The 26,060-nt window shown below is 50.7% G+C and overlaps 1 protein-coding gene across 3 annotated transcripts in view; it reads right to left on the bottom strand.

Annotated features, from left to right (window-relative positions):
• The window catches only part of RAB11FIP3 (RAB11 family interacting protein 3), a 93,030-nt gene that overhangs the window by 54,912 nt on the left and 12,058 nt on the right, over window positions 1–26,060 (bottom strand). For 2 of the 3 annotated variants that reach the window (XM_069870121.1, XM_069870120.1), the window contains exon 2: window positions 8,797–8,890. In XM_069870121.1, coding sequence (XP_069726222.1) covers window positions 8,797–8,890 — 94 coding nt within the window. Of the gene's footprint in view, window positions 1–2,137; window positions 2,235–8,796; window positions 8,891–26,060 lie in introns of those variants that run through there. The other variant, XM_069870122.1, reaches the window with a different exon arrangement.

The following is a 26,060-nucleotide window of genomic DNA, read 5'->3' on the forward strand; positions in this document are numbered from 1 at the left end:
GGAGCAACTGTCCATGCCCCCCTCCCCAGCCATTGCTTTAAAGGGGGATGAGTTAGTCCCCCTCATCCAAACTGGAGGATGAGCTTACGCTAACACAGGGAAAGACTGCAGTCAGAGTTAACCTTACTGAACCCTGGCAGCTGCATGGCTGGAGATAAAATAGTTTTGTGGGTTGATCCTGAGTTTGCTTTTAAGAAGTAAATATCCTTCTTCCCAGTAGAGCCAGTTTGGAGCTATCTCTTCCAGCAGCATTCCAAAACAGAGGATAAGTGTGTGCATCGGGGGTGCCACGTGCTGAACACCCATCTCTCCGCTGCTGTCACAGGGAGGAGGCAGAGCTGCTCCCTGCCCCACACTGGCTGTGGGTGAACAGAGGAGCATCCTCACCCTCCAGCCATGCTGGTTCGCTCAGTGGCAGCGATACAGGAGCCACGGCAGGGGAACAGGCAGCTGTTGAAAACAAGCATGGACAACAAAGCTACATTTGCAAAGGTAGGTGTCCAAGTGCTCCTGCTCTCTCCTTGTCCAAGCTGTGATAACAAAGGAATTTGCAATAGACCACAGAGGATGTAGCTCCATTGAGGCTGGGCTGGCAGCTGCACACACCGTGCAGCATTTTGGGGCTCCTGGAAGTAGAAGACGAACTTTTCTTCTCCAAAGAAATAGTGTGATATGGGCTGGAGGAAGAGAACAAACACCACAGTGGCACTAGCCTGGGGCTTTTTCCTGTGTCCTCCCCTCACCTAGGGGCAGCCTCTAGAGATGAACCACAGACTGGTTTGGGTGGGAAGGGACCTCTGAAGCCCATCCAGGCCTATCCCTTCCCAGTGAGTTGGGGCATCTCCCACTCCACCAGGTTGCTCAGAGCCCTGTTCCACCTGGCCTTGAATGTTCCCAAGGATGGGGGCATCTCCCGCCTCTCTGGGCAGCCTATGCCGGTGTTTCACCACCTTCAGCGTAAACCATTTCTTCCTTGGATCTAGGCTGAACCTCCCCTCTTTCATTTTAAAAGCATCCCTCTTGCCCTGTCGCTACAGGCCCTGCAAAAAACCTCCTCCCCAGCTTTCCTAGAGTCCCTTTTGGTACTGCTCTAAGGCCTCTCTGGAGCCTTCTCTTCTCCAGGCTGAAACAACCCCAACTCTCCCAGCCTGGCCTTTTAGGGGAGGTGCTCCAGTCCTTCCATCATCTCCATGGCTTCCTCTGGACTCGCTCCAACAGCTCCATGTCCTTCCTGTGCTGAGGACTCCAGAGCTGGTCCCAGCACTGCAGGTGGTGGTCTCAGTTGAAGCTGTGCTTGACTCACACCCCTTCAGTTCTTCATTTATTTGTGCTTTCATGCAGAGGACCTCCATCCCACCCTGATTCCCCTCACATCCTGAGCCTTTCAGGAGAAAGTGCCTCTGTACCGCAGATACACCTGGCCCTCTACTGTTGGAGACTTCTCCGTAGGAGAGGGATGGAGAGAGACCTCAGGGTACCACCAGGGCAGCTCACCTCCACCACAGACCAGCATGTACGCTCCTCATCCCCCATCCCCTGCCAGCAGGGAGAGTCACACAGGCCCAATAACCAACCCTCACATGTTCTCATGGGCAGACCCAGGGGTTTCCAAGACCACTGTTTAAGTATCACTGCCTCAAGAATAAAACTGAGCTCAGTGCTTCCCAGAAGGGCTCAGCTGCTTCTGTCCCTCACAGAAAGGATCTCAGAGGTCTTTTTCAACCTGGCAATTCTACGATTCCATGATGAGCACATGGACTCTGAATTCAACGAGCAGAGCAAACAGTGCTACAAGCATCCCTCTGCCCTACCAGGGTGAGGAGAACTCTGATCTACAAAGAACAGTGCAAGGATTTGGGTGGTTTTTTCAGGTATACATATAAATCCTAAAATTACATTCAAGTCTTCACTCCTTCCAGGGGCAGAATTAGCCCTCATCTTTATAAACTCCTTATCCCAACAAGCAGCACATGCAGTACATACAGATACACCAGAGCAGAGCAAGATGCAATACTAAAAAATACATAATCAGAGCAATTTTGGTGTGTTTCTTGCTCATGAATCAATCTTGATTTCCCACTCCTGGCAGTCCCTGTTCCCTGAGCAACAGCTGTACACAGAGAGGCATCGGTCCTACCTTCAGCCATCACGTGAGCTGCCTCCCTAATCGGGGATGGTTTGGCCAGGGTTAGGAACAGGCAAAAGCAGCGGGGAAGCCTTCACCGCAGCAATGCTGCAGGAATAAAGAGATCACCAGATCTGATGAGAACGTAGGAAGAGCTCGTTCCAGTGCCAGATACTCACCGAGTTTAGTCAAATGTGCACACAAGCTCTCCTTCCATCTGCTAAGCTTTACCGAAGCCTTTCCTTTTAAAAAGCAAACGCCTCAAATATTAAATTGGTCCTGGGTACCCCCATGGAGAAAGTATGTGAAGATATCAGTAGCAGCCTGTTCAGATACTACTGTATTTCCAGTATCGGTCTGGGAGAGACCACTGGCGATGCTAATGTAAGGGAATGTAAGCTTTGGCTTCTGGAATTACCCCCATACAAGGAAAGCTTTCATTTTGTGTAGCAAAAGCCATCTGCAATGCGGATCCTACAGAGGGGAAAAACCTACACACAAACCAAACAGTGGTTTGTGTTACCAGATGGAGCCAGATATCCAACATGCTCTGCGCCTCCGAATGCTCTGTGGAGCCAGAGCCGATCCCGGTCACCAGGACAGCAGCCAGCCTGGGTATCCTGAAGTTATTCCAGAGCCACCACACGCTATCGAGGGGCCTCCTACAAGCACTGAGTGGTTCCTGGGCACCCAGAGCCTTGATCACAGAGGTGGCACTTAACCACTGTCAGATCCACAGATATCTCTGAGATGCCAAGGCCACAGGAATGGGGCCCTTAGAATCCTAGAATCTTTACAGTTGGAAAAGCCCTCTAAGATCATCCAGTCCAACCATCAATACAATACCTGCAGGCCCACTAAACTCATGTTCCAAAGTGCCATATCTACACAGTTTTTGAACCACTCTGTGGATGGAGACCCCGCCACTGCCCTGGGCAGCCTCTGCCACTCTGTCAGTGAGGAAATGTTACCTAATACAGAACCTAAATCTCCCTTGGCACAACTTGAGATCATTTCCTCTTATCCTGCCACTTGTTTCTTGGGAGAAGCAAGGGTGCAGAACACGACCGGTACATGGGGAGAATGAGGCGGGGATAAACACTCAGTTCTGGATTTGAGAGCTGATGTGCAGTTCCCTCTTGGCTGTCAGTTTATTAAGATGTTAACACTCGTGGCCTCCATCCAGCAGGAGGGCTGGATACGGGCTTTCCTTTGAGGAAATTCCCAAGCTGGCATTCAGCTATCAGGAGTACACCCTTTGGGCCACAAAACACCAGCTGCAACCTCTGCGCTGAGGATTGGGCAGCCTGATCCAGTGGGAGGTGTCCCTGCCCATGGCAGGGGGGTTGGAACTGGATGATCTTTAACGTCCCTTCCAACCCAAACTGTGATGGTATGATTTACCCACCAAAATCCCCCCACGGCCGCTCTCAGGAACTGAGTGATGCAGCCCCAAAGAGACTCGGACCAACGCAAATTCTCGCTGCTGCCAGTTCCAATCAGCGATGCCATGGCATTTTTACTCTTTGCAGCAGCCTGCCCGCACGCTGCCAAGCCCTGACCACCAACCAGCCATTTTTACAAGGGCCTGTAGTGATAGGACGAGGGGGAATGGCTTTAAATTGGAAGGGAAAAGATTTTGATTAGATATTAGGAAGAAATTCTTCATACTGAGGGTGGGGAGGCCTTGGCCCATGTTGCCCAGAGCAGTGGTGGCTGCCCCATCCCTGGAGATGTTCAAGGCCAGGCTGGATGGGGCTTGGAGCCCCTGATCCAGTGGGAGTTGTCCCCGCCCATGGCAGGGGGTGGAACTGGATGGACTTTGAGGTCCCTTCAAACCCAAACCATTCAGGCCTTATGAGGAGCGGCTGAGGGAGCTGGGGTTGTTTAGCCTGGAGAAGAGGAGGCTGAGGGGAGACCTCATTGCTCTCTACAACTACCTGAAAGGAGGTTGTGGAGAGGAGGGAGCTGGGCTCTTCTCCCAAGTGACAGGGGACAGGACAAGAGGGAATGGCCTCAAGCTCCGCCAGGGGAGGTTTAGGCTGAACATTAGGAAAAAAATTTTCACAGAAAGGGTCATTGGGCACTGGTAGAGGCTGCCCAGGGAGGGGGTTGAGTCACCTTCCCTGGAAGTGTTTAAGGGAAGGGTGGATGAGGTGCTGAAAGGCATGGTTTAGCATTTGATAGGAATGGTTGGACTCTATGATCTGGTGGGTCTTTTCCAACCTGGTGATTCTATGATTCTGTGCTTCTACAATTTGCTCTTCTACACCCAGCCCTGCTCCACCAAATGCCTTTGGCAAGCTGGACATACTCCTCCTGCTGAGCACCTCTTGTTCAGCCCCACAGGGGTATCTCCAGTGAACCACAGCTTGTTTCTTCAACACAGCACTCCTGAACCTGCCACCCCTGAAACTGGCATTGCTAGGGGTCCCCCCAAGTCCTGCCCTGCACTTGCCCCTGCCAGCAGCCTGATGTCTAAGAAGAGCTCAGTTATTGCCTCTGGAGTTGTATTTTCCATCTTCCCATATCCAAATAGCTTTTAGTTGACTCATTTGAAAAGAAAGGTTTGACTACTTACACCTTCTGGACCTCCTCTGAGCACATGAACACAGCTATTTCTCAGTGCACAGGGGCCCCTTTGTTCAGGGAGCAGAAGCCAGGGCAAAAGGGATGGACGGGACCACATGCTCTAGGAATGCACCTTCCCCTGCCTAACACAGCCAGCGTTTGACCAACACCAACAGCGATCCCCTTGCGTGCAGGAGGGTACCTGCACAGAGCCCAGGGTCTTACCTGGAGAAGACAGATGACAGAATCATGGAATGGTTTGGGTTGAGGGGACCTCAAAGCCCATCCAGTTCCAACCCCCTGCCATGGGCAGGGACACCTCCCACTGGATCAGGGACTCCAAGACCCATCCTACCTGGCCTCGAACACCTCCAGGGATGGGGCAGCCACAGCTTTCCTGGGCAACCTGGGCCAGGGCCTCCCCACCCTCACCCCCACAGGAGAACATTTATTTCCTACATCTCTTCTCAATCTCTTCCCTTTCAGCTGAAAACCATTCCCCCTCATCCTATCCCTGCACTCCTTGACCAAGAGTCCCTCCCCAGCTTTCCTGGAGTCTCTTTCAGCACTGGAAGCTGCTCTAAGGTCTCCCCACAACCTTCTCTTCTCCAGAGTGAACAAGCACAGCCACGTTCCTGAGGCCAGGCAGTGCCCCATGGATCCCAGGCCTGCCAGCTCCTGAGGAGCACTAGGAGCTGGAGATGAGAATGTAGCTGGAGTCCTCTCTTTGAGAAGGGAGCCACAACAGGCTGAAGATTCTCATTAAATCTCAAATCCAGCTTCTGTAGCATGCAACTCTTTCCACTCTCTCCCGACCACAGTCCATATTACCTGGACAGGCAGAAGATCACAGCAGCAGAGAGATCAGAACTGTTCCGTGGCAGCAGAGAGGTGGCATCATGGCTTTCAGTGCTGCTAAGGGGTGCAATGCTTTGCACTGAAGACAGAGGTAGGCTAGAGGAGTGCTAGATCAGTATGTCCCTCAGCCAGTGGGAACACACCTCAAACAGCTGGCACAGGACTAGGAGAGAGAAGTTCTATATCCTCCCTGGATGCGAAGGCCAACTGAACATGACAGCAGTTGTAAGAAAAGCAGCTGACAACACAAGTTCTGCTGGTTTTGTAACTGCCCCTCCGGTTTGCCAAGCTTGACCGTAAGAACACAAGTAAAATCGCAGCTATCCTCCTACGGAGAGTGTCCAAGAGAAAGAGGAGAGGGAGAGAAGAGAGGAGCATCTTCAGAAATAACCCCTTCCCTACATTAGGGCAGGCACTGCAAAGTATGAGCTTACAGCAAGTCACACTTTAGTGACTTATTTGGTGCTGGTGAAGCTGCACCTCGAATCCTGGTTCAGTTTTGGGCCCCTCACTCCAAGAAACACCTCGAGGGGCTGGAGCGCATCTGGAGAAGAGAATAGAGCTGGAGAAGGGTCTGGAGAACAAGGGTTGTGGGAGCGGCTGAGGGGCCTGGGGCCATTTAGTCTGGATAAGAGGAGGCTAAGGGGAGACCTCATCACTCTGTGCAGCTCCTGGAAAGGAGGTTGTGGTAAGGTGGGTGCTGGGCTCTGCTCCCAAGGAACAAGGGATAGGACGAAATGAAACAGCCTCAAGTTGCGCCAGTGTGGGTTTTGATTGGATATTTGGAAAAATTTCTTTAACAAAAGAGTAGTGAAGCCCAGGCAGAGGCTGTCAAGGGCAGTGGTGGAGTCTCCATACCTGGAGGGATTAGAAAAACCCACACGGGCATAGTACTTTATGACATGATTTAGCAGGCACGGTGGGGTTGAGCTGACAGTTGGACTGGATGAGCTGAAGGTCTTTTCCAACCTCAATGATTCTATGATTGACCAAAGAGCTACAGAGCATCAGGCAATGCAACAGAACCATCCCTGGCCAAAACCAGATGCACCTAGCAGCAAGCATAACCTTTTCTCACTTTACAAAGGGATGATCAGTATTGACTGTCTCAAAAAGAGCAGCAGATCCTCAAGACCACTTCAATGCAAGCAACTGCTCAGCTGGTAAAGACTCAAAGTGACCCTCTCTGCATCTGATACTGGTTTCTTACAGCAGCTTCCAGTACTTTCAACTCCAGGAAAGCTGGAGAGGGGCTCTTGATCAGGGAGGGCAGGGACAGGAGGAGGGGAATGGTTTTCAGCTGTAAGATGGGAGATTGAGATGAGATCTTGGGAAGAAATGTTTTGCTGTGAGGGTGGGGAGGCCCTGGCCCAGGTTGCCCAGGGAAGTGGTGGCTGCCCCATCCCTGGAGGTGTCCAAGGCCAGGTTGGATGGGGCTTGGAGCCCCTGTTCCAGTGGGAGGTGTCCCTGCCCATGGCAGGGGATGTGGGACTGGATGGGCTTTAATGTTCTTTCCAACCCAAACCATTCCATGATTCTTTTATATCTGTTTAATGCTACACAGTGTTAGAGATCTCTGCCTTTCTTAACCACTGTGGTAAACATCTATCAATCTCTTTCAAGTTTAATAAATAGGGAACCTAAAAGCTTTGTCTGGCTCTCCTTTTTCCATTCAATTAATATAACACAATACCAGAACAATGAATTATTGATAAGAAATACAAGCCAGAGCTTTCACAAACACACTTGACTCCAATAGCATGTTATTACAAATTAATAGGATGCTGCATTTCCTCCTGCATGATGAGAACCAGGAACCAACTGTACCATCAGGCTTCACCAGCCACCAAAACTTCCAAGCTTCCATGAAACACCACAGTCCTGAGCACACATAAGCTGGGGTGGGAGAGGATACACAAGGAGGAATGGACAACTGATGGAAAAACCGAGCTTCCTTATACTTTGAGGGTTCTCTATGCACAAAACATCATGGTTTGTGTAGGAATCACTGGTATTTTCACATCCTTGCTCGTATCATCGCCCAGAAGCATGCTCAGTGGGGCTAACAACACAATGCGTGTTCATTGCTGGATGAAAGCAACACTGAAGATTAAGACAAGCATTGCCATGAACACAGTTGATTGACTGCAGATACAATAACTCTTATTAGAATAATGGAATAGTTGGGGTTGGAAGGGACTTTAAAGATCATCTAGTTCCACACCCCTGCCATGGTCAGGGACATATCCCACTAGATCAGGCTGCCCAAGGCCCATCCAACCTGGCTTGAACACCTCCAGAGATGGGGCAGCCACTCTGAGCAACCTGGGCCAGGGTCTCACCATTCTCATGGTGAAGAAATTCTTCCTTAAGTCTAGTCTAAATCTGCCCCTCTCCAGTTTATAGCCATTGCCCCTCCTCCTATCCCTTTGTGAACAGTCCCTCCCCAGCTTTCTTCTAGCCCCTTCAGGCACTGGAAGGTCATGAATTCGCACATTTAACATTATGGCTGCTCAGGCCTCCACCACATTTCACACCTTGTCCTTAACAACATGCTTGTCCCAAGATGACCCTCAAATACTCACACTAGAGATGAGTCCCAAACTGAACAAACACCACCTTTTCTTCAGCAAAGCAGTTCAAATGCCAGCCAGCCAGCAAAGTACTTCACATGTCATCAAGCTCTTGCTCTGGATGTACTCCAGCAAGCCCATCAAGAGCAACATAGCGGCTATCACAGCCCTGTTTAAAGATTATCTACCAGTCAGTGAGTTCAAAGCTCTTATTTCATGTGTTTCTTGCTAGAAATTACCTGAGCACATTGATCCTCCAAGCAGCCGGTGTCCAGGCAAATGCATTTAGCTCCCAGCACTCAGATGTTACGTGGCTGCAGACAGAACTACCCAGCAGTGCATCAGCCAAGAGTTAGAGCAGCAAATCCTACCCAGAACCAGAAGTGACACCACATCAGAAAGGATTTTTCCCTTGATAGCTATTCTGTTTACAGTGTATGTTTAGGAAGAAACGCTCCTGATAAACAGTAAAACATGCAACCAGCACCACCACAATTGCCAGACCACCTTTTTCAACTCCATTATTCAACGCACCCAACCTCGCCCTGTCACCCTCCATGGTCATGACAGTCAGAAAACCAGCCCAGCTTGTTTTCACCAAAAGACTTCTCAGCTCGGTTAACCTCTGTGGTGTTAAACCTGCCATCTCCAGCACAGTGACAGACTCACCTCCACTTTTGATAGCTCTGATTCCCCGATGGAAATCTTCAAAGCTGATGACTCCAAGTCCACTCGGATCAAGGTACTTTGTTAGGTCCTTTACCTGCAATCACAAAAGCAGCGTTACTGCCTGTTGGTGAAACAGCACCTTCCATCAGAGAAACACTTTGTAACAAGTTTTCCCTCCTTACAAGAACAAGACTTGAGGTAATGACAGTGAATTTCTTAAACTGACACCAAAGTGCGGCCGTTCTCATAGAATCACAGAATGCTTTGGGTTGGAAGGGACCTCATCCAGTCCCACCCCCTGCCATGGGCAGGGACACCTCCCACTGGATCAGGAGCTCCAAGCCCCATCCAACCTGGCCTTGAACACCTTCAGGGATGGGGCAGCCACCACTGCTCTGGGCAACCTGGGCCAGGGCCTCCCCACCCTCACAGCAAAACATTTCTTCCTTGAAAGACAGCATATATTCTGCTTGAAGAGAAATAAGTAACCGGTACAGACAGGTTAAGTGGCACTCAGCTGGTGCTGAAACTATCGCTTAGTCTTGAAACATCAGTTAGGGCAGTGTTTCTTACGACGCAGTCTGTCTTTGCCAGGGATTTGTTTCTTTTCATGTTTTTAAAGAGGTCTTTCTCCTAACTGGGAACACTAAGTAATGGGCTGCCCAGTAGGAGGGCCAAATTAAGAGGATTCAGTGATAATGAACTACTCCATGTTACAAACTAAGGCTGTATAATTGAAGCATTTTCACAATTAGACAATGCCCGAGGGGGAAAGAATCACGTCAGCTAACAAGGATTAGGATGCGGGTGCTGGAACAGGCACACATGTGGAGCAAGGCACACTAGCGAGGCTAATTTGGGCTCTTGAAGCAGAACAGGCTACAGTTTGAGGGCAAAACTGAAGTCCTTCCTTGTGGTCCACACAGCCATTGAAAAGGTGCACCTGGTTGCTCCCTTCCAGGCTGCCACAAGCCTGTCCTTCTGAAAACACTTTACACCACTGATGCATCTCAAGCTAAGATAATCAGATCATCATTTTGGACACATTGAGGTACCCTTGTGTGTTTTAGAGCTCCACCCTTCAGCTCAAAAGCAAGCCCAGGAGGAAGCAGGGTGTAAGAGGTAAGAGAGGGACTTGCACAATCAGCTCTTCCTCAGAGGCTTCTGGCACCCCTGCCCTCGCCATGCCAAACACATCAGGCTCTCCACCTTCTCCAGAGCTGATGCACAGCAGGAAGCCTTCAGGCAGTCCACAGCAGTGGATTTGTTCAGCTCTCCTAAACACAACCAGTTGCCTTTCAACTCGCTCAGGTTTGCTCTTGGGGAAAAAGCTGGTGAATCACCAAACCTCTACTTCCACAGCGGGAAACCTCATAGAAAACACCAACATGTTTGCTAAATCATGTCCCCAAGTGCCACAGCCACCTGTTTTTTGAATCCTTCCACGGTTGGAGACTCCACCGTGTCCCTGGGCAGCCTCTGCCAGGGCTTCACCACTCTGTCTGTAAAGAAATTTTTTCCCAATACCCAATCCAAACCTCCCCTGGCACAACTTGAAACTTGAGGTCATTTCCTCTTATCCTAAGATCTCACATCTAAAAGAAGATATCACATCTCAGGGTGAAGAGGATAACAGAGCCCAGCGTGGTATTCAGAAACTCATTAAGCATCAGGAAGGGGTTTGGTTTGCTTTCTTTGTTTTGTTTTTCTTAAACCCAGGTATGTGTTCATACAGGAAAATCCCACCTGTGACAGGATCACCTGCACATCCACATGGTTTTGAGCATGATGGAGGATGCAGGAGATGTCTCTGTTTCAGACACGCCAACTTCCTGCAGGCTCCAGATCATAAACACTCAGTTGTGCCTCTACGTGCTTCCCACAAGAGAAAACACCCCAAGCCCTGGCATGGCACAGGCTTGCCTGCCCGCCAGCTCCCTCCATCCTGAACCAGAAAACAACACAAGCGCCTTTTCCAGTTTTCTGGGGCACGTTTTTGGCAGATAGATAACAAAACTGCTGAACTCACACAGCACACATTGACTTGGATGAGTCAGGCTTCTTGTGTGTTAAACAACCGTATTTTAGAGCAATAACAACTCTTAGGAATGTGTCTGTTCCAGTTAATGCATCTGGCAGCTTCTTTGAGTTCAAAAGCTGTACCTAATTTGTTATCTATGTATAGAGATAACAGAAATGCAAGTGACATCTAATCAGACTTGATAAGCCTGTCAGTGATTATCATAGAATCATGGAACAGTTTGGGTTGGAAGGGACCTCAAACCCATCCAGTTCCAACCCTGCCATGGGCAGGGACACCTCCCACTGGATCAGGGGCTCCAAGCCCCATCCAACCTAGCCCTGAACACCTCCAGGGATGGGGCAGACACCACTGCTCTGCCCAACCTGGGCCAGGACCTTGCTCCCCTCTCAACAAAACATTTCTTCCCAAGATCTCACCTCAATCTCCCATCTTGCAGCTGAAAACCTTGCCCTGTCCCTGCACCCCCTGATCCAGAGCCCCTCCCCAGCTTTCCTGGAGCCCCTTTCAGTACTGGAAGCTGCTCTAAGGTCTCCCCGCAGCCTTCTCTTCTCCAGGCTGAACAACCCCAACTCTTTCAGTCTGTCCTCGGATGGGACATGCTCCAGCATGACACACTCACAAGTATAATTCCATAAAGCTGCAGCCACACTGACACCTGGGACAGGTGGGCAGGGCTGCTCACAGCGCTGCGGCCGTGCAGGCAGCTTCTCCAGACCAGGGCTGGATTCCAGCCCTGTGCCAACACCCCAGCAAGGCACCTCTCCAGCACCAGTGCTTGTGCAAGAGAGAGCAGCTGAACAAGTATTTTGTTTATGCAAATATGTCAACCATGTATTTAATTTAGGCCATGGACAGGGGAAAAACAAGGGTAAATGTTTTATGAAACTTCACAGGCAGGTACAGCCAGCCAAGAGCCAGGGATGCTGGGGGAACAACCCTGCCCAGGCCCGAGACTGCCCACGAGTGTCTGAATGTGTGACCAACTCTGGGGCTGCCAGCTCCAGCAGCCCACTACCTGCTTTCTTTTAACACTTCTGCACCTATTGTTCTGCTGTTTTACCAACTGCCCTCCCAGTTCTGTCACTGAAAGACGTGGCAAAGCACAAGCGTGATTTTTCTGGACCATTTGCTCCTCCAGGAGGTCCCACCCTGCCCACCTTCCTCCTGCACAGCAGCCGCTGTTAAGTTAACCGTGTTTCCTCTTCCCTCTCCAGCCCCTCCATCCTTTCTGAAGGCCAGAACTGCAAACACTACTCACGATAGAGTACAACAACATAGAAGAATATGAAACTGTTGGAGCGAGTCCAGAGGAGACAACAATACTGATCCGAGGGCTGGAGCACGTCTGCTATGAGGACAGGCTGAGAGAGTTGGGACCGTTCAGCCTGGGGAAGAAAAGGCTCCGTGGAGACCTCAGAGTGACCTTCCAGCACTGAAAGGGGCTCCAGGAAAGCTGGGGAGGGACTTTTCCCAAGCGTACGAAGTGATAGGACAAGGGCAAATGGTTTTAAATTGGAAAGGGGAAGATGTACATTAGAAAGAAATTATTCATGATGAAGGTGGGGAGGCCCTGGCCCAGGTTGCCCAGAGCAGTGGTGTCTGCCCCATCCCTGGAGGTGTTCAAGGCCAGGTTGGATGGGGCTTGGAGCCCCTGATCCAGTGGGAGGTGTCCCTGCCCATGGCAGGGGGTGGAAATGGATAGGCTTTGAGGCCCCTTCCAACCCAAACCATTATATGATTCTAAGATCATGAAGGATGCCCAAAGGAGGCCCTTGGTGTAATTCCAATACCCCCACCTCCCAGGGGCCATAATCGTCTTCTCACCTCAGCTGCCACGGCACCGAGCTGCCCATATTGGGAACCACCAACGACACCTCCCACGTCTCAGGTTGTACCTGCCTGTTTTCTGCTTTTCTTCATTTTGATGACTAGGTAAAAACCCCACCTTATTAGGTCAGTTGGGAAAAAACCCAAGCATTCTGGCTCAAACTGTTGCAGATTAGCAAACCTGAGCAGTTCTGAAGTCCCAAATTTGTTGGTTTTAGCTGAAGACTAATCTGCAAGAGTGGAGCAGTTAACACCACACTCCTATTAGCAAAAAAGCAAAAGTTAACACTGCCAAACTGAAATGTTAAACTAAAACCAGGCAGGTATAAACCACAGTCACAGCAAGGTTTCCTGCTTTTAGTCAGCAAGAAATACTCAAAATAAAGGTTTTGCTTAATGTGTGTGTTTGCAGCTGGTTACAAATTCTTCTGGTAGAAAGAGCAGCTAGAAATGCAGAGCATTAAAGAGGCAAAGAGGATGAGGCTTAAATAGCTGATTTAAATCCCAGTGGAAAGTGAGAGGTTTAAACTCCTTGAAGTCAATCCGCCATAAGCTGAGAAAAAGCATGCAGAAGCAGAATGGGTGGTGAGAGCTGCCAAAGGGGCTGTGCCCTGCGCAAGCGATGGGGCACAGCTCAGACCGAACCAGCACAAGCTCCAGGCATGAGCCCGTAGGAGATTTATCTGGGTAAGGGACAAGGAAAGAAAACATCATTGGAGAGGGAGGTCATCTGGCATCTCAGCAATAGAGCAAAGAATCACAGAATGGTTTGGGTTGGAAGGGACCTCATCCAGTCCCACCCCCTGCCATGGGCAGGGACACCTCCCACTAGATCAGGGGCTCCAAGCCCCATCCAACCTGGCCTCGAACACCTCCAGGGATGGGGCAGACACCACTGCTCTGCCCAACGTGGGCCAGGACCTCTCCACACTCATTGTGTTGAATTTCATTCTAAGATCTCATCTCAAACTCCCCTCTTTCAGCTGAAAACCATTCCCCCTCATCCTATCCCTGCACCCCCTGATCCAGAGCCCCTCCCCAGCTTTCCTGGAGCCCCTTTAAGCACTGGAAGCTGCTCTAAGGTCTCCCCGCAGCCTTCTCTTCTCCAGGCTGCACAACCCCAGCTCTCTCAGCCTGCCCTCGTACAGGAGGTGCTCCAGCCCTCAGATCATCTTCGTGGCCTCCTCTGGACCCACTCCAACAGCTCCGTGTCCTTCCTGTGCTAAGAACTCCAGAACTGGACGCAGGGCTCCAGGTGGGTCTCACCAGAGCAGAGCAGAGGGGCAGAGTCCCCTCCCTTGCTCTACTGGTCCCACTGCTGTGGATGCTGCCCAGGACACAGTTGGTTTCTGGGCTACCAGCACATGCTGCCGGCTCATGTTGAGCTTCTCCTCCCTCAGCACCCCAAGCGCTTTCCCTCAGGGCAGCTCCCAACTCATTCTCCATCCAGCCTGTAGTTGTGCTTGGGATTGCCCAGACCCAGGTGCAGTTCTGTATTCAAGAGCTCTGCTTGCAGGCAGGATGTTTCACCTTCCAAAGCCAACCAGACTTGCTGCCAACCAACACCCACCTCCAAGAGCCCTCTCCAACCGAGCGCCCTCTGAGTACACAGAGCAGCACCAGGCTGTTCTGCTGCCCTCACTTGTTAACAGCTTCCCCACCACGCGGGGCACGAAGAGAGCTCCGCTGCTTTGATGCAGTGACGGCAGTTCAGTGATTTGGAGCCTCAGCTCAGCCAATGGTGACAACTCCAAACTCAATTCAACACAAAGGCTTGGCAGCCACACAATGGAAGTTTTCCAGGCAGGCGAGGGATTCCCCAGCTGCCAGTGGCCCCATTAAGCAGCCCGGAGGAGAAAAAGGCAGCTCTAGGCCTTTTCTCTTTACCTTATTGATGCTCCACGTCTCCAGCAAGTAGCAGATGAATTCTGTAAAGCGAAATACTTGCTGTGCTTGCTTTAAGTGTTGATCTCTGAAGTAAGGGAGGGTTATGCTGGCCAGCTGACACCCTCCTTGCAACCCCTAAGCCTGCCAGAAGGTTTCCTTCATCTCCTGGCAGAGACTGGAGCTGAATCAACTTAGAAAAAGAAATACTTCCAGGGGGTGAAGTGATGCACGTGAAGTGATGAAGAAAAATGCACCCTTAATACTGTAGAGAATTGAGACTCTGACATAAATAGGTGTAATATCTCACGTGGTGGAGCATGAAGGCGTCACTTTATTCTGTTTCAGCAGCTCTTCAGAGTTTAAAATCCTTCAGAGTTTGTTGATAGAAGACCCCTTATTTTGATGAGGTACATTTCTTTGTGGTGACCTGCCTACTAGCTTCCAGAGATCATGAAATGAGGGAGAATAGTGTTTCCATCTTGATCTTAGTGTGAATATATAAGTATAGATAATCCAGGTGATTTGATGGGTCAAGTTGTTCATCTGTTACATTGGATGAAAGGTTCCTGTGTGCCACAGTAGCTGATTGTGGTAAGTCCTCTCCAGCTGGATATTTCAGTCCCTTGTGTGACTGTTAAAACGATAGAAGAGAGGGATTTCCAGGGGTTCTATGGTGGCAATTTATAGCTCTGTAATCTCATAGTCCCAGGATGCTTATAATTTAGGAATACAAAACTCTGAATGCAGAATAATATCTGTCTCACTTGAACGTTGTCTTTGCCAGCTACCTGGCATCTTGGAGAATCAGGCCTGAAGCAGCTGTGGGATTCAAGAGTTCTCACATCCTTCTGTGTCTTTGGGTGTTTCCTCCCCCCCTGCCCTTTTTTTTTTTTTTTTTTGGTCACATCCTCCTTAGTCCTAAAGACCCTCTCACTTCATGGAGAGGCCAGGTGATTTGGTCAGATTCTTATCTTTCCCTGCAATATGCCGTGTGCTTTCCCCTGGAGGTGTTTAAAAGACACGTAGATATGGTGCTTACGGACATGGTTTAGTGGTGGAGTTGGCAGTGTTAGGTTTACAGTTGGACTTGATGATCTTAAAGGTCTTTTCCAACCCAAATGATTCTATAATTCTATGAATTTGTATTGGATGGTAGGAGATTTCTAGTGGCCACAGCAGTCAGGTACCGCACAAAGAGCTCATCTCCAATGGTTGCACGGTATCTTCTACAGCTGATGCTTCCAGCCTAGCCACAACCAGGGCTATGCCTTGTCCTCTCCCCCATGTAAGCCAGTCATTTGATGATACCACAGCGGGAGTTATCAGGCAACATTTCGGTACTGCTTCTCATTACACAGACACAAATCCAAACGAGTGGAAGAGAACGAATCAATACTGACATATTCACAGAATCATTGAGGTTGGAAAAGATATCTAAGCTCATCCAGTCCAGCCCTCCACCCAACCCCACTGTGCCTACCAAACCATGTCACAAAGTGCCACAGGCTCACGGTTTTTGAACCCCTCCAGGGAAGGAGACTCCACCACTGCTCTGAGAAGCCTCTGCCAGGGCTTCACCACTCTTTTGGTACAGAAATGCTTCTCATTACCCAATCTAAACCTCCCCTGCACAACTCGAGGCTATTTCCTCTCATCCCATCCCTTGTCACCTGGGAGGAGAGCCCAGCACCCACCTCCCTCCAACCTCCTTCCCAGGAGCTGCAGAGAGCAATGAGGTCTCCCCTCAGCCTCCTCTTCTCCAGCCTAAACAGCCCCAGGTCTCTCAGCCGCTCCCACAACCCCTGTTCTCCAGACCCTTCCCCAGCTCCATTTCCTTCTTCAAACGCGCTCCAGCCCCTCAAGGTCTTCCTTGGAGTGAGGGACCCAAAACTGAACCAGGATTCAAGGTGTGGCCTCACCAGCGCCAAGGGCAGGGGCGTATTACAATACACTTTAGCACTCGAGGCAGGCCAGTGAGCAGTCTGAAGTTCCCACCAAGAACCCCTGCACCTGCAGCCTCACACAGGCTGTAATAAACAAAGACCAATGCTTCTGCATTGAATCTTCCCCCTCCTTTCCCATAGTCTCAATCTTCCAAGCAATAGGGCAAGTGCCAAGGTAAGTCATGGGAAACAGAGGAAAGATCTGGTCTACTTAACTGATGACTTCTACTCCCAGGTCCCCAAAGAGGACCACATGGATCATGTACAAAAATAAGTTAGATAGCTGTTAGAAAGACAACAAGAGGCCTGCCTAGATAAGAAACAATGTACCAAGAATTACCAACAGTCTGGTTGAACCAGACATCTGGCATGGCATGCTGTGGCCACACGAGCTAACAGGGACAGACCAGCTCATCCAGGAAAGTCAACAAAACAAGCAGGCCCAGTCCAGATTCTGACCAGGCGACACAGCATGCTTATTGCTTGCTGAGACTTGACAACCAATAAAGGCAGACCTTCATCGTGGACAGGGAGATGAGATCTTAGGAAGAAATGTTCTCCTGTGAGGGTAGGGAGGCCCTGGCCCAGGTTGCCCAGAACAGTGGTGGCTGCCCCATCCCTGGAGGCGTTCAAGGCCAGGTTGGATGGGGCTTGGAGTCCCTGATCCAGTGGGAGGTGTCCCTGCCCATGGCAGGGGGTTGGAACTGGATGGACTTCGAGGCCCCTTCCAACCCAAACTGTTCCATGATTCTAACTCACTGCCATGCTCTGACCTAGCGGCAGCAGCCAGTGCTGGCTGGGACTGTGACTGAAAGCAATAGCTCCCTGTGGGCAGCTCAGAACACATCTGCATTTCACTATTAAAAACTACTTCTACAGTGAGGCAAAGGTTTAACCCAAAAAGCAGCACAGAGGTGCTCGGACTGGAGCTTTGAGAGCGACTCCTCAGCGCAAGGGTGGGTTGGGTACCCCACCTCAGGCAGGCATTCCAGCAGCAAGGTTGTGGTGGGCAGAGAAAATATGTGGTCAGCCACAGACATCCTGGCTGGCTCTGGTTACCAGCCCCTCTGCCGCTGTGCACATGAGCCCTTGCAGCACAAACGTGTGGTTGTCAGCAGGCTGCAAGGCAGGGACCGACCATCACACCCCATGGCTCAGAGGGAGCGGAGCTGTGCTAAGGAGCAGGGAAACAAGAACAGAGACATCTTGAGCACCTGACACCAACACAGCCCCTTCCTACAAACCCCCACCAGTCCTCTCCACTTCTTACTGGGTGCAGTTCTCGGTGCCACAGAATAAAAAGGATCTAAAGGTGCTGGAGAACGTCCAGAGGAGGGCACGGAGTTGGGGAAGGATTTGGAGAGAAAGAGCGTGAGGAGCGGCTGAAGTCACTGGGTCTGCTCAGCCTGGAGAAGAGGAGACTGGAGGGAGACCTCATCGCACTCTGCAGCTTCCTCACACGAGGAGGAGGAGCAGGCGCTGAGCTCTTCTCTCTGGTGACCAAGGACAGGACCTGAGGGAATGGCAGGAAGATGCCAGGGGAGCGTCAGGTTGGGCACTAGGAGCAGGTTCTTCCCCAGTGTGTGGTGGAGCCCTGGAATAGCTCCCAGGGAAGCAGTCACGGCACCAAACCTGACAATATTCCAGCAGCATTTGGCCAAGGCCCTCAGCCCCACAGTGTGAGTGTTGGGGTGTCCTGGGCAGGGACAGGAGCTGGACTCAAAGGTTCTTGTGGATCCCTTCCAACTCAGGACATCCTACGAGCCTATGAATCCCTCCACTTCTTCCCAAATGAGTCACCAATGGGAAATTTTCCTGTCTTCAATGGAATACCACTGGACACTAATAGGTGTGAGGACCTTACCCTTGAGAAGAAACAGGAACCTCTGTGGTCAAATTTAAACACACAGCAAGGCAGGATGTGGGTAGGAAGCAGCGTCCACGCTTGATGAGCTGCAGCTCTGCAATCACCTCCCAAAGGGCTGGTTTCCACCTAGTGCCGTTGAGGGAAGCCCAAGGAAGGAAAGCAGCCAGCCGTTCAGTGGGCAAGGACCCCTGAGTACGTACAAGGGGAAGCGAGGAACTGCAGCCCTTCCCCATTTCTGTAGGCAGCCCAGAAAGGTTTCCAGAACATTTATGCGTCTATTTAATCGGCTTTGCATGATTAGGCACAGGGCATGCAGACATCATTCCCCATGCATCTGGAAAGTCAGCTTGGACAAGGACTCCAAACTATTACAAACAAAATCAAACTTCACTGTTAACCCAATGCTGAGCTTTTCCTGTCAGCCTCTACTTCTTGCTTTCTCCAGCTGGACCACACTGCCCTTTGCTGCCTTCACACTCTGCTGCTTGGAGCTCTGCCCAGCTGGGTGTAAGGCTCTGCACTAGATTAAACATGCCCCAAAACAGCCTTTATCTTCTGTTTGGCCTTAAAAAAGGCTGCGCAAACCACTTCATTTCATATCTGGGGATTGAGGCAGAGCCTGGTTTACAAGTACGTGTTTGCAGACACCTGGCCATGCCCAGCACTACCTGTTTCCCTCAGGAAGAAGGGTCTCCAGAAGGGATAACATGGGGGATGGTAGGAACAGATCCCTGCCAGTCAGCACACTTTCTTCACCCAGTTACAACCAGGGGGCCAAAAATGTCCTAAAATCCAGTGGATCTTTAAACCTAGGAAACTCACTTACATTGAATAACCAGGTCCAGACCAATGCTGGGTATGCAGGGGCCACAAAGCCTGCTTGACTGGGACAGGACATGGAAATCACAGATTCATAGAATAGTTAGGGTTGGAAGGGACATTAAAGCCCATCCAGTCCCACCCCCTGCCCACACCTCCCACGGGATCAGACTGCCCGAGGTCCCTCCAACCTGGCCTTGAACACCTCCAGGGATGGGGCAGCCACCATTGCTCTGGGCAACCTGGGCCAGGGCCTCCCCACCCTCATTGTGAGGAAATTCTTCCTTATGTCCAGTCTAAACCTGCCCCTCTCCAGTTTATCCCCGTTGCCCCTTGTCCTATCACTACAAACCTTTGTAAACAGCCTCTCTCACAGAATCACAGAATAACCAGGTTGGAAGAGACCCACCGGATCATCGAGTCCAACCGTTCCTGTCAAACACTAAACCATATCCCTCAGCACCTCATCCACCCGTGCCTTAAACACCTCCAGGGAAGGTGACTCAACCACCTCCCTGGGCAGCCTCTACCAGTGCCCAATGACCCTTTCTGTAAAGAATTTTTTCCTAACATCTAGCCTAAACCTCCCCTGGCGGAGCTTGAGGCCATTCCCTCTTGTCCTGTCCCCTGTCACTTGGAAGAAGAGGCCAGCACCCTCCTCTCTACAACCTCCTTTCAGGTAGTTGTAGAGAGCAATGAGGTCACCCCTCAGCCTCCTCTTCTCCAGGCTAAACAACCCCAGCTCTCTTAGCCGCTCCTCATAAGGCCTGTTCTCCAGCCCCTTCACCAGCTTTGTTGCTCTTCTCTGGACTCTCCATCTTTCTTGTAGCCCCTTCAGGTACTGGAAGGTCACTATAAGGTCTTGGAGCCTTCTCTTCTCCAGGTTGAACAACCCCAACCAGGTTGAACAACCCCAACCCTCTCAGCCTGCGCAGGCACCTCTCACACTGATCCCTCTTCTATCAGCAAGAAGCTCAGATGTGCTCTGTAGATCCTTTATAGAAGCAGAGAGTCATCAAGGTTGGAAAAGCCCTCTAAGCTCACCCAGTCCAACCACCAGTCCAACCCCGCTGTGCCTGCTAAATCATGTTGCAAAGTACCACAGCCACATGTCTTTTGAACCTCTCCAGGGATAGAGATTCCACCACAGCTCAGGCAGCCTCTGCCAGGGCTTCACCACTCTTTCAGTAAAGCAATGCTTCCTACTATCCAATCTAAACCTCTCCTGGTGCAACTTGAGGCCATCACCTCTGGAGAGAAAACAGTATTGCAGAAATATGTCCCAGTTCTGCTCTCAAGCAACATGCAGCCACCCCATCTCAACAGAAACATGTAAAAAATGCCAAAAATCTCTGGTAGTTCCACAAATGTGGATGCAGCATCTCAGTTAAATGTGGAGGGCAGAAGGGATGAGCCAACATCTTCAAGTGTTTGTACAAACCCACTTTGTCTCTGAAGGCTAAATCCATCCTTTCAAGGAAAGCCATAACCTTTTTCAGTGCTAGTCACAGAAGTCAGAACAGTTGTACTTTTGAATCATTGGGAAATGTGCAAACGTGCTGGAACTGCTGAACTTCCTGAACACCAGAGCAGCTGTGCAAATCGCCAAAGACACAGCCGTCCCTACACAGCCACTCTCTCCAGACAGCGCAGTCGCCAAATCAATGGGTTGCAACGGGATCAGCTGAAATTAACTGATCCCCCTTAATGCAGCATTTGTCTGGGCTAAGAACACATCTATCCCTGCTCCGTGCTGGGTGCTGAGAGAGCATTAACGTGCCGACAGTGTGAGCATAACTTAATGCTTCATGCAACGCATTTCCCAGACTGCTGGTGCAATCTGAACCATGGCTGCACCAATCCCAAAGCCAGGTACACTCTTTCCAGTACTTTACTTTGGCAGCTTCGTCAGCCTAAACACGCAGGGTGAGCAGAATGCTGATCCTAGAATAGAATCATAGAATGGGTTGGGTTGTAAGGGACCTCAAAGCCTATCCAGTCCTACCCCCTGCCATGGGCAGGGACACCTCCCACTGGATCAGTTGGATCCCCATCCAACCTGGCCTTGAACACCTCCAGGGATGGGGCAGCCACAACTGTTCTGGGCAGCCTGGGCCAGGGCCTCCCCACCCTCACAGAAAAACATTTCTTCCCAAGACCTCATCTCAATCCCCCCACTTTTCAGCTGAAAACCATTCCCCCTCGTCCTATCCCTGCACCCCCCGATCCAGAGCCCCTCCCCAGCTTCTCTGGAGCCCCTTTCAGCACTGGAAGCTGCTCTAAGGTCTCCCTGAAGCCTTCTCTTCTCCAGGCTGAACAACCTCAACTCTCTCAGCCTGTCCTCATACAGGAGGTGCTCCAGATCTCGTATCATCTCCGTAGCCTCCTCTGGACTCGCTCCAACAGCTCCATGTCCTTCCTGTGCTGAGGATTCTAGAACTGGACACAGGGCTCCAGGTGAGGTCTCACAGAGCAGAGGGGCAGAATCCCCTCCCTCCCCCTTCTGGTCCCACTGCTGTGGATGCAACCCAGGACTTGGTTGGTTTCTGGGCTGCAAGCACCCGTTGACAGCTCATGTTGAGCTTCTCATCAACCAGCACCCCAAGTTGTTCTCTTCAGGGCAGCTCCAAATCCATTCTCTGCCCAGCCTGAATTTGTGCTTGGGAATTGCCCCCAACCAGGTGCCGAACCTTGCACTTGACTTTGTCAAACCTCACATCTCATATGATCACTCAGGATTACACTGGCTCCGGCAATGTTTATAAGAACTGACTCTGTAATTTATTAAAGGCTCTGGCACCACAGAAAGCAGGCAGAACCTCAGAGCAGGTTTCTATTCTGCTACAATTACACCTAATTAGCTAACCTTTAAAATACCCTCAAGGGGGCAGATCTCATTACAGCGAGAAGCAACAGTCAATTGTGAGCAAGCTGCACAAAAGCTGCATTATTTATTTCACTTCTCCAGGGCTACAGTGTGCTCCTTCAAGCCTTTTCAGGAGCTCCAGGAGGAGGCCAGCAGGCAGACCGGGTCTGGACAAGCCTCTGTTCAAAGGACAACCATAAGCATCACTGGGTGAAAATTTGTTCTGCACATGCACCCCAAATCTTGCATCCACATAGGTTCACCTGTCCTAGCTATCATTTCAATCCCAGAAGCTTCAAGCACTGCTGGGCCGTCTGCTATCCGCCCGGCATTTGAAACCAAGAACTGAGGTATCTTTCTGAGAAGGGGACAAAAATTATCTGAGGGCTGGAGCACCTCCCATACAAGGGCAAGCTGAGAGAGTTGGGGTTGTGCAGCCTGGAGAAGAGAAGGCTTTAGGGAGACCTTAGAGCAGCTTCCAGTGCTGAAAGGGGCTCCAGGGAAGCTGGGGAGGGGCTCTGGATCAGGGATTGCAGGGACAGCATGAGGGGGAACAGTTTGAAGCTGAAAGAGGGGAGACTGAGAGGAGATCTTGGGAAGAAATGTTTTGCTGTGAAGCTGGGGAGGCCCTGGCCCAGGCTGCCCAGAGCAGTGATGGCTGCCCCATCCCTGGAGGTGTTCAAGGCCAGGTTGGATGGGGCTGGGAGCCCCTGATCCAGTGGGAGGTGTCCCTGCCCATGGCAGAGGGTGGAACTGGATGGGCTTTGAGGTCCTTTCCAACCCAAACCACTCCAGGATTCCATGAAAAAAGATTCAGCCTGCTTTATTCTCACTTCTTCCTGCTGCGGAAGGAATAATCAAGACTACTATGGAAGGCAAAAGCAGGATAAGCCGCCCATATTTCTCCATCAGCCTGCAAGTACTGAAAGAACTGGAACGGGACAGTGATCACCCACAAACCAACCAAGAGAGGGCCCAGCAGTTTAATCATTCTCCTGAAGCAATCTGAGGGAACAAGCTCCCCTGCTTTCCCACCTGCCCAGGGAGACAATAACCTCACCACTTACCACATCCACTTGCCTAACAAATCCTCCTCCCTCCTATCTATCCAAGAGAAAAGCTGCTCCGTACACGATCGACTTCGGATGCCTGTCACCTACTTTATGCATCAACCCTGAGCTCAAGCACAATGCTGCTCACCAGCCTCTCCCAGGGTCAGCAGGATCTTACCACAGGCTCAGGAAATACCAGAGGAGAGAAACGAGAATCCGTAATGAACAGGAGAGAATGCCCGTCCCAGCAAACTATTACTTTCCCTTTCTGGAGGGGGAAGGCAGGCAGCTCCAAGTCAACTGTGAGCCAAGAATAAGCCCAAAGTTGATGGAGCAGAGCAAGTCTCCTGTGTTTCCCTCCCAAAGCCGCCAAGGGCCATTGGCATCAGGAGCACACAAAGGACAAGACTTTCAATCCAGCGGGAAGAAAGAAGAGAAAACAGAATAAGTTTTAAAGAGTTGGCAGCCCGAAAACCCCGAGGACCCAGGACCTCCCTGCCCGGCCTCACAAGAGGCCAGAACAGATCAGCACATCCAGCCAGGCTCCCAGTGCACAGTGTAGAGTCCAGCTGCTGGATGTCTCCACCAGCCCAAATCATTCCCATTCGGCAGTTTGGGGTTTTTACCTGCTGGTGGAACCACCTCTGGTCTGTACTGCAGAACAGGTGTGAGGACAGGAACTTTTTGGACTAACTCCCCCAGCTTTAGGGCTTGCCAGCAGGCAGTCGTGAGACCTCTACACTTAGCAAGGCTTCAGGAGCTCCCTTTGTCCTGTTTTTAAGTGTGTTCTCAAATGTCAAGTCTGACTATTTCCAAATTATCATTGAATCATAGAATGGTTTGGGTTGGAAAGGACCTCGAAGTCCATCCAGTTCCACCCCCTGCCATGGGCAGGGACACCTCCCACTGGATCAGGGGCTCCAAGCCCCATCCAACCTGGCCTTGAACACCTCCAGGGATGGGGCAGCCACCACTGCTCTGGGCAACCTGGGCCAGGGCCTCCCCACTCTCACGGCAAAACATTTCTTCCCAAGATCTCATCTCAATCTCCCCTCTTTCAGCTGAAAAACATGCCCCTAATCCTATCCATGTACCCTCTGATCAAAAGCCCCTCCCCAGCTTTTCTGGAGCCCCTTTCAGCACTGGGAGCTGCTCTGAGGTCTCAATTATTGTCACTGAAGCATAAAAACGTATTTAAAGCAAAAACTTCAAGGATGGTTTGGAAACATGAACAGGAACATAAGTCACACTGAAATGGTTTTATCCAAATTTAATTGCGTTTGTCTCAAGTGTTCTAGATTTCCTGTCACCACCTAAATGCTCAAAGGCCTCTGTGGATACTCTTTTCTACAAACATATCCTTTTGTTCAATGAAACTTGAAAAGCATTCTTCCTCCACCCTCCAAAACATCCAAGGCTTTGTTTTCAGCCTTTGTTCCTCTAAGGACATGGGAAACCTGTCTTCACCCTTCCAAACAACAGCTCCCAGGCAAGACACTGGATCAAAAATGTAAAGCTGTAGTGCTAGGGTACTTCTTACATAAAGGCTGTGTCTTAATGTAGGCTGGAGCCACCCCTGGGGAAGAGCCAAGCGCCACAGCCGAAGCCATCAGGGCTCGAGACGGGACAGCCGCATTCCGCACAAGCACAGAACTGGGGCAGGAAGCCTATGCAGGATTGCAGATCTGATTAACAGACAGAAAGCAACTCAATAAAACGTGCCAGGGGGTCACATATCGAAGACAAGGCATTTCAAGACACAGAACACTCTGTGATGACTGGTCTTGCTTCATGGAAAGTCCCCTGTAATGAACGCAGGTGCTTCTGTGACAAGGTCCGTCTGTTCCCAGAACAGCCTGCCCAGGCTTTCACATACAGGTCAGCAGCTTTTCCTTCTGTTTCATACAATCACAGAATGGCTTGTGCTGGAAAAGACCTCAAAGCCCATCCAGTCCCACCCCCTGCCATGGGCAGGGACACCTCCCACTGGATCAGGGGCTCCAAGCCCCATCCAACCTGGCCTTGAACACCTCCAGGGATGGGGCAGCAACCACTGCTCTGGGCAACATCGGCCAGGGCCTCCCTGCCCTCACAGCAAAACATTTCTTCCTAAAATTTCATCTCAATCTCTCCACTTTTCACCTGAAAACTCTTCCCCGTCATCCTATCCCTGCCCTCCCTGATCAAGGGCCCCTCCCCAGCTTTCCTGGAGCCCCTTTCAGTACTGGAAGTTTCCTCAGAGCCTTCTCTTCTCCAGGCTGAGACTGATTTCCTCCCAACCAGGTTAGAAAGCAGAAAAAAAAACCCCATGGCAATCCTCTCACCACCTGAGGACTTGCTTTCACTAACTCACCCTCTCCAAAACCAAGACCAGAACAACCAGAAAACAGGAGAACTCAAGCACTTGGACCCAAGAAGCGTTTGGCCAATGCCCTCAGGCACATGGGGTGAATGTTTGGGTTGTTCTGTGCAGGGACAGGAGTTGGACTCAATGATCCTGATGGGACTCTTCCAACTCAGTACATTCTGAGTCTATGAACCCCCTCACTGCCAATGCACAACCAAGCAAACCACAAGAGCTGAGGGCAGAGAGCTGCAGCTCTTTGCTTGCAGAGCCTGGGAACTGGTGGAGCACAAGGAGCCTCTCGGAGGTGAAGTCCAGGGGAGTGCAAGACACAAACCTGTCCCCAACTAGGCAGCTAAATATGAGAGAGCTGAGCACAGGAGAACCAGCTTGCTTCCCCTGCCACGCTATCAAAACGATGTTTATCATAATACAAGTAAACATGATTCAGAGAGCAGCAAAACTTAAAGACTCATTTCTTTCTTAGAACTGCTTCAAATTATATTTCCCTCCTTTTGGCAACTCTTTGTGCAGCTTCAGAAAGGCCTGTTTGTGGAAAGGCAAGCGCACAAAGCAGATGTGCTGAAGGGGGGAAACAGCAGCCCAGAAAGGTTT

The sequence above is a fragment of the Phaenicophaeus curvirostris genome, chromosome 16 (genome assembly GCF_032191515.1).
Source record: "Phaenicophaeus curvirostris isolate KB17595 chromosome 16, BPBGC_Pcur_1.0, whole genome shotgun sequence".
Lineage (NCBI taxonomy): Eukaryota > Metazoa > Chordata > Aves > Cuculiformes > Cuculidae > Phaenicophaeus > Phaenicophaeus curvirostris.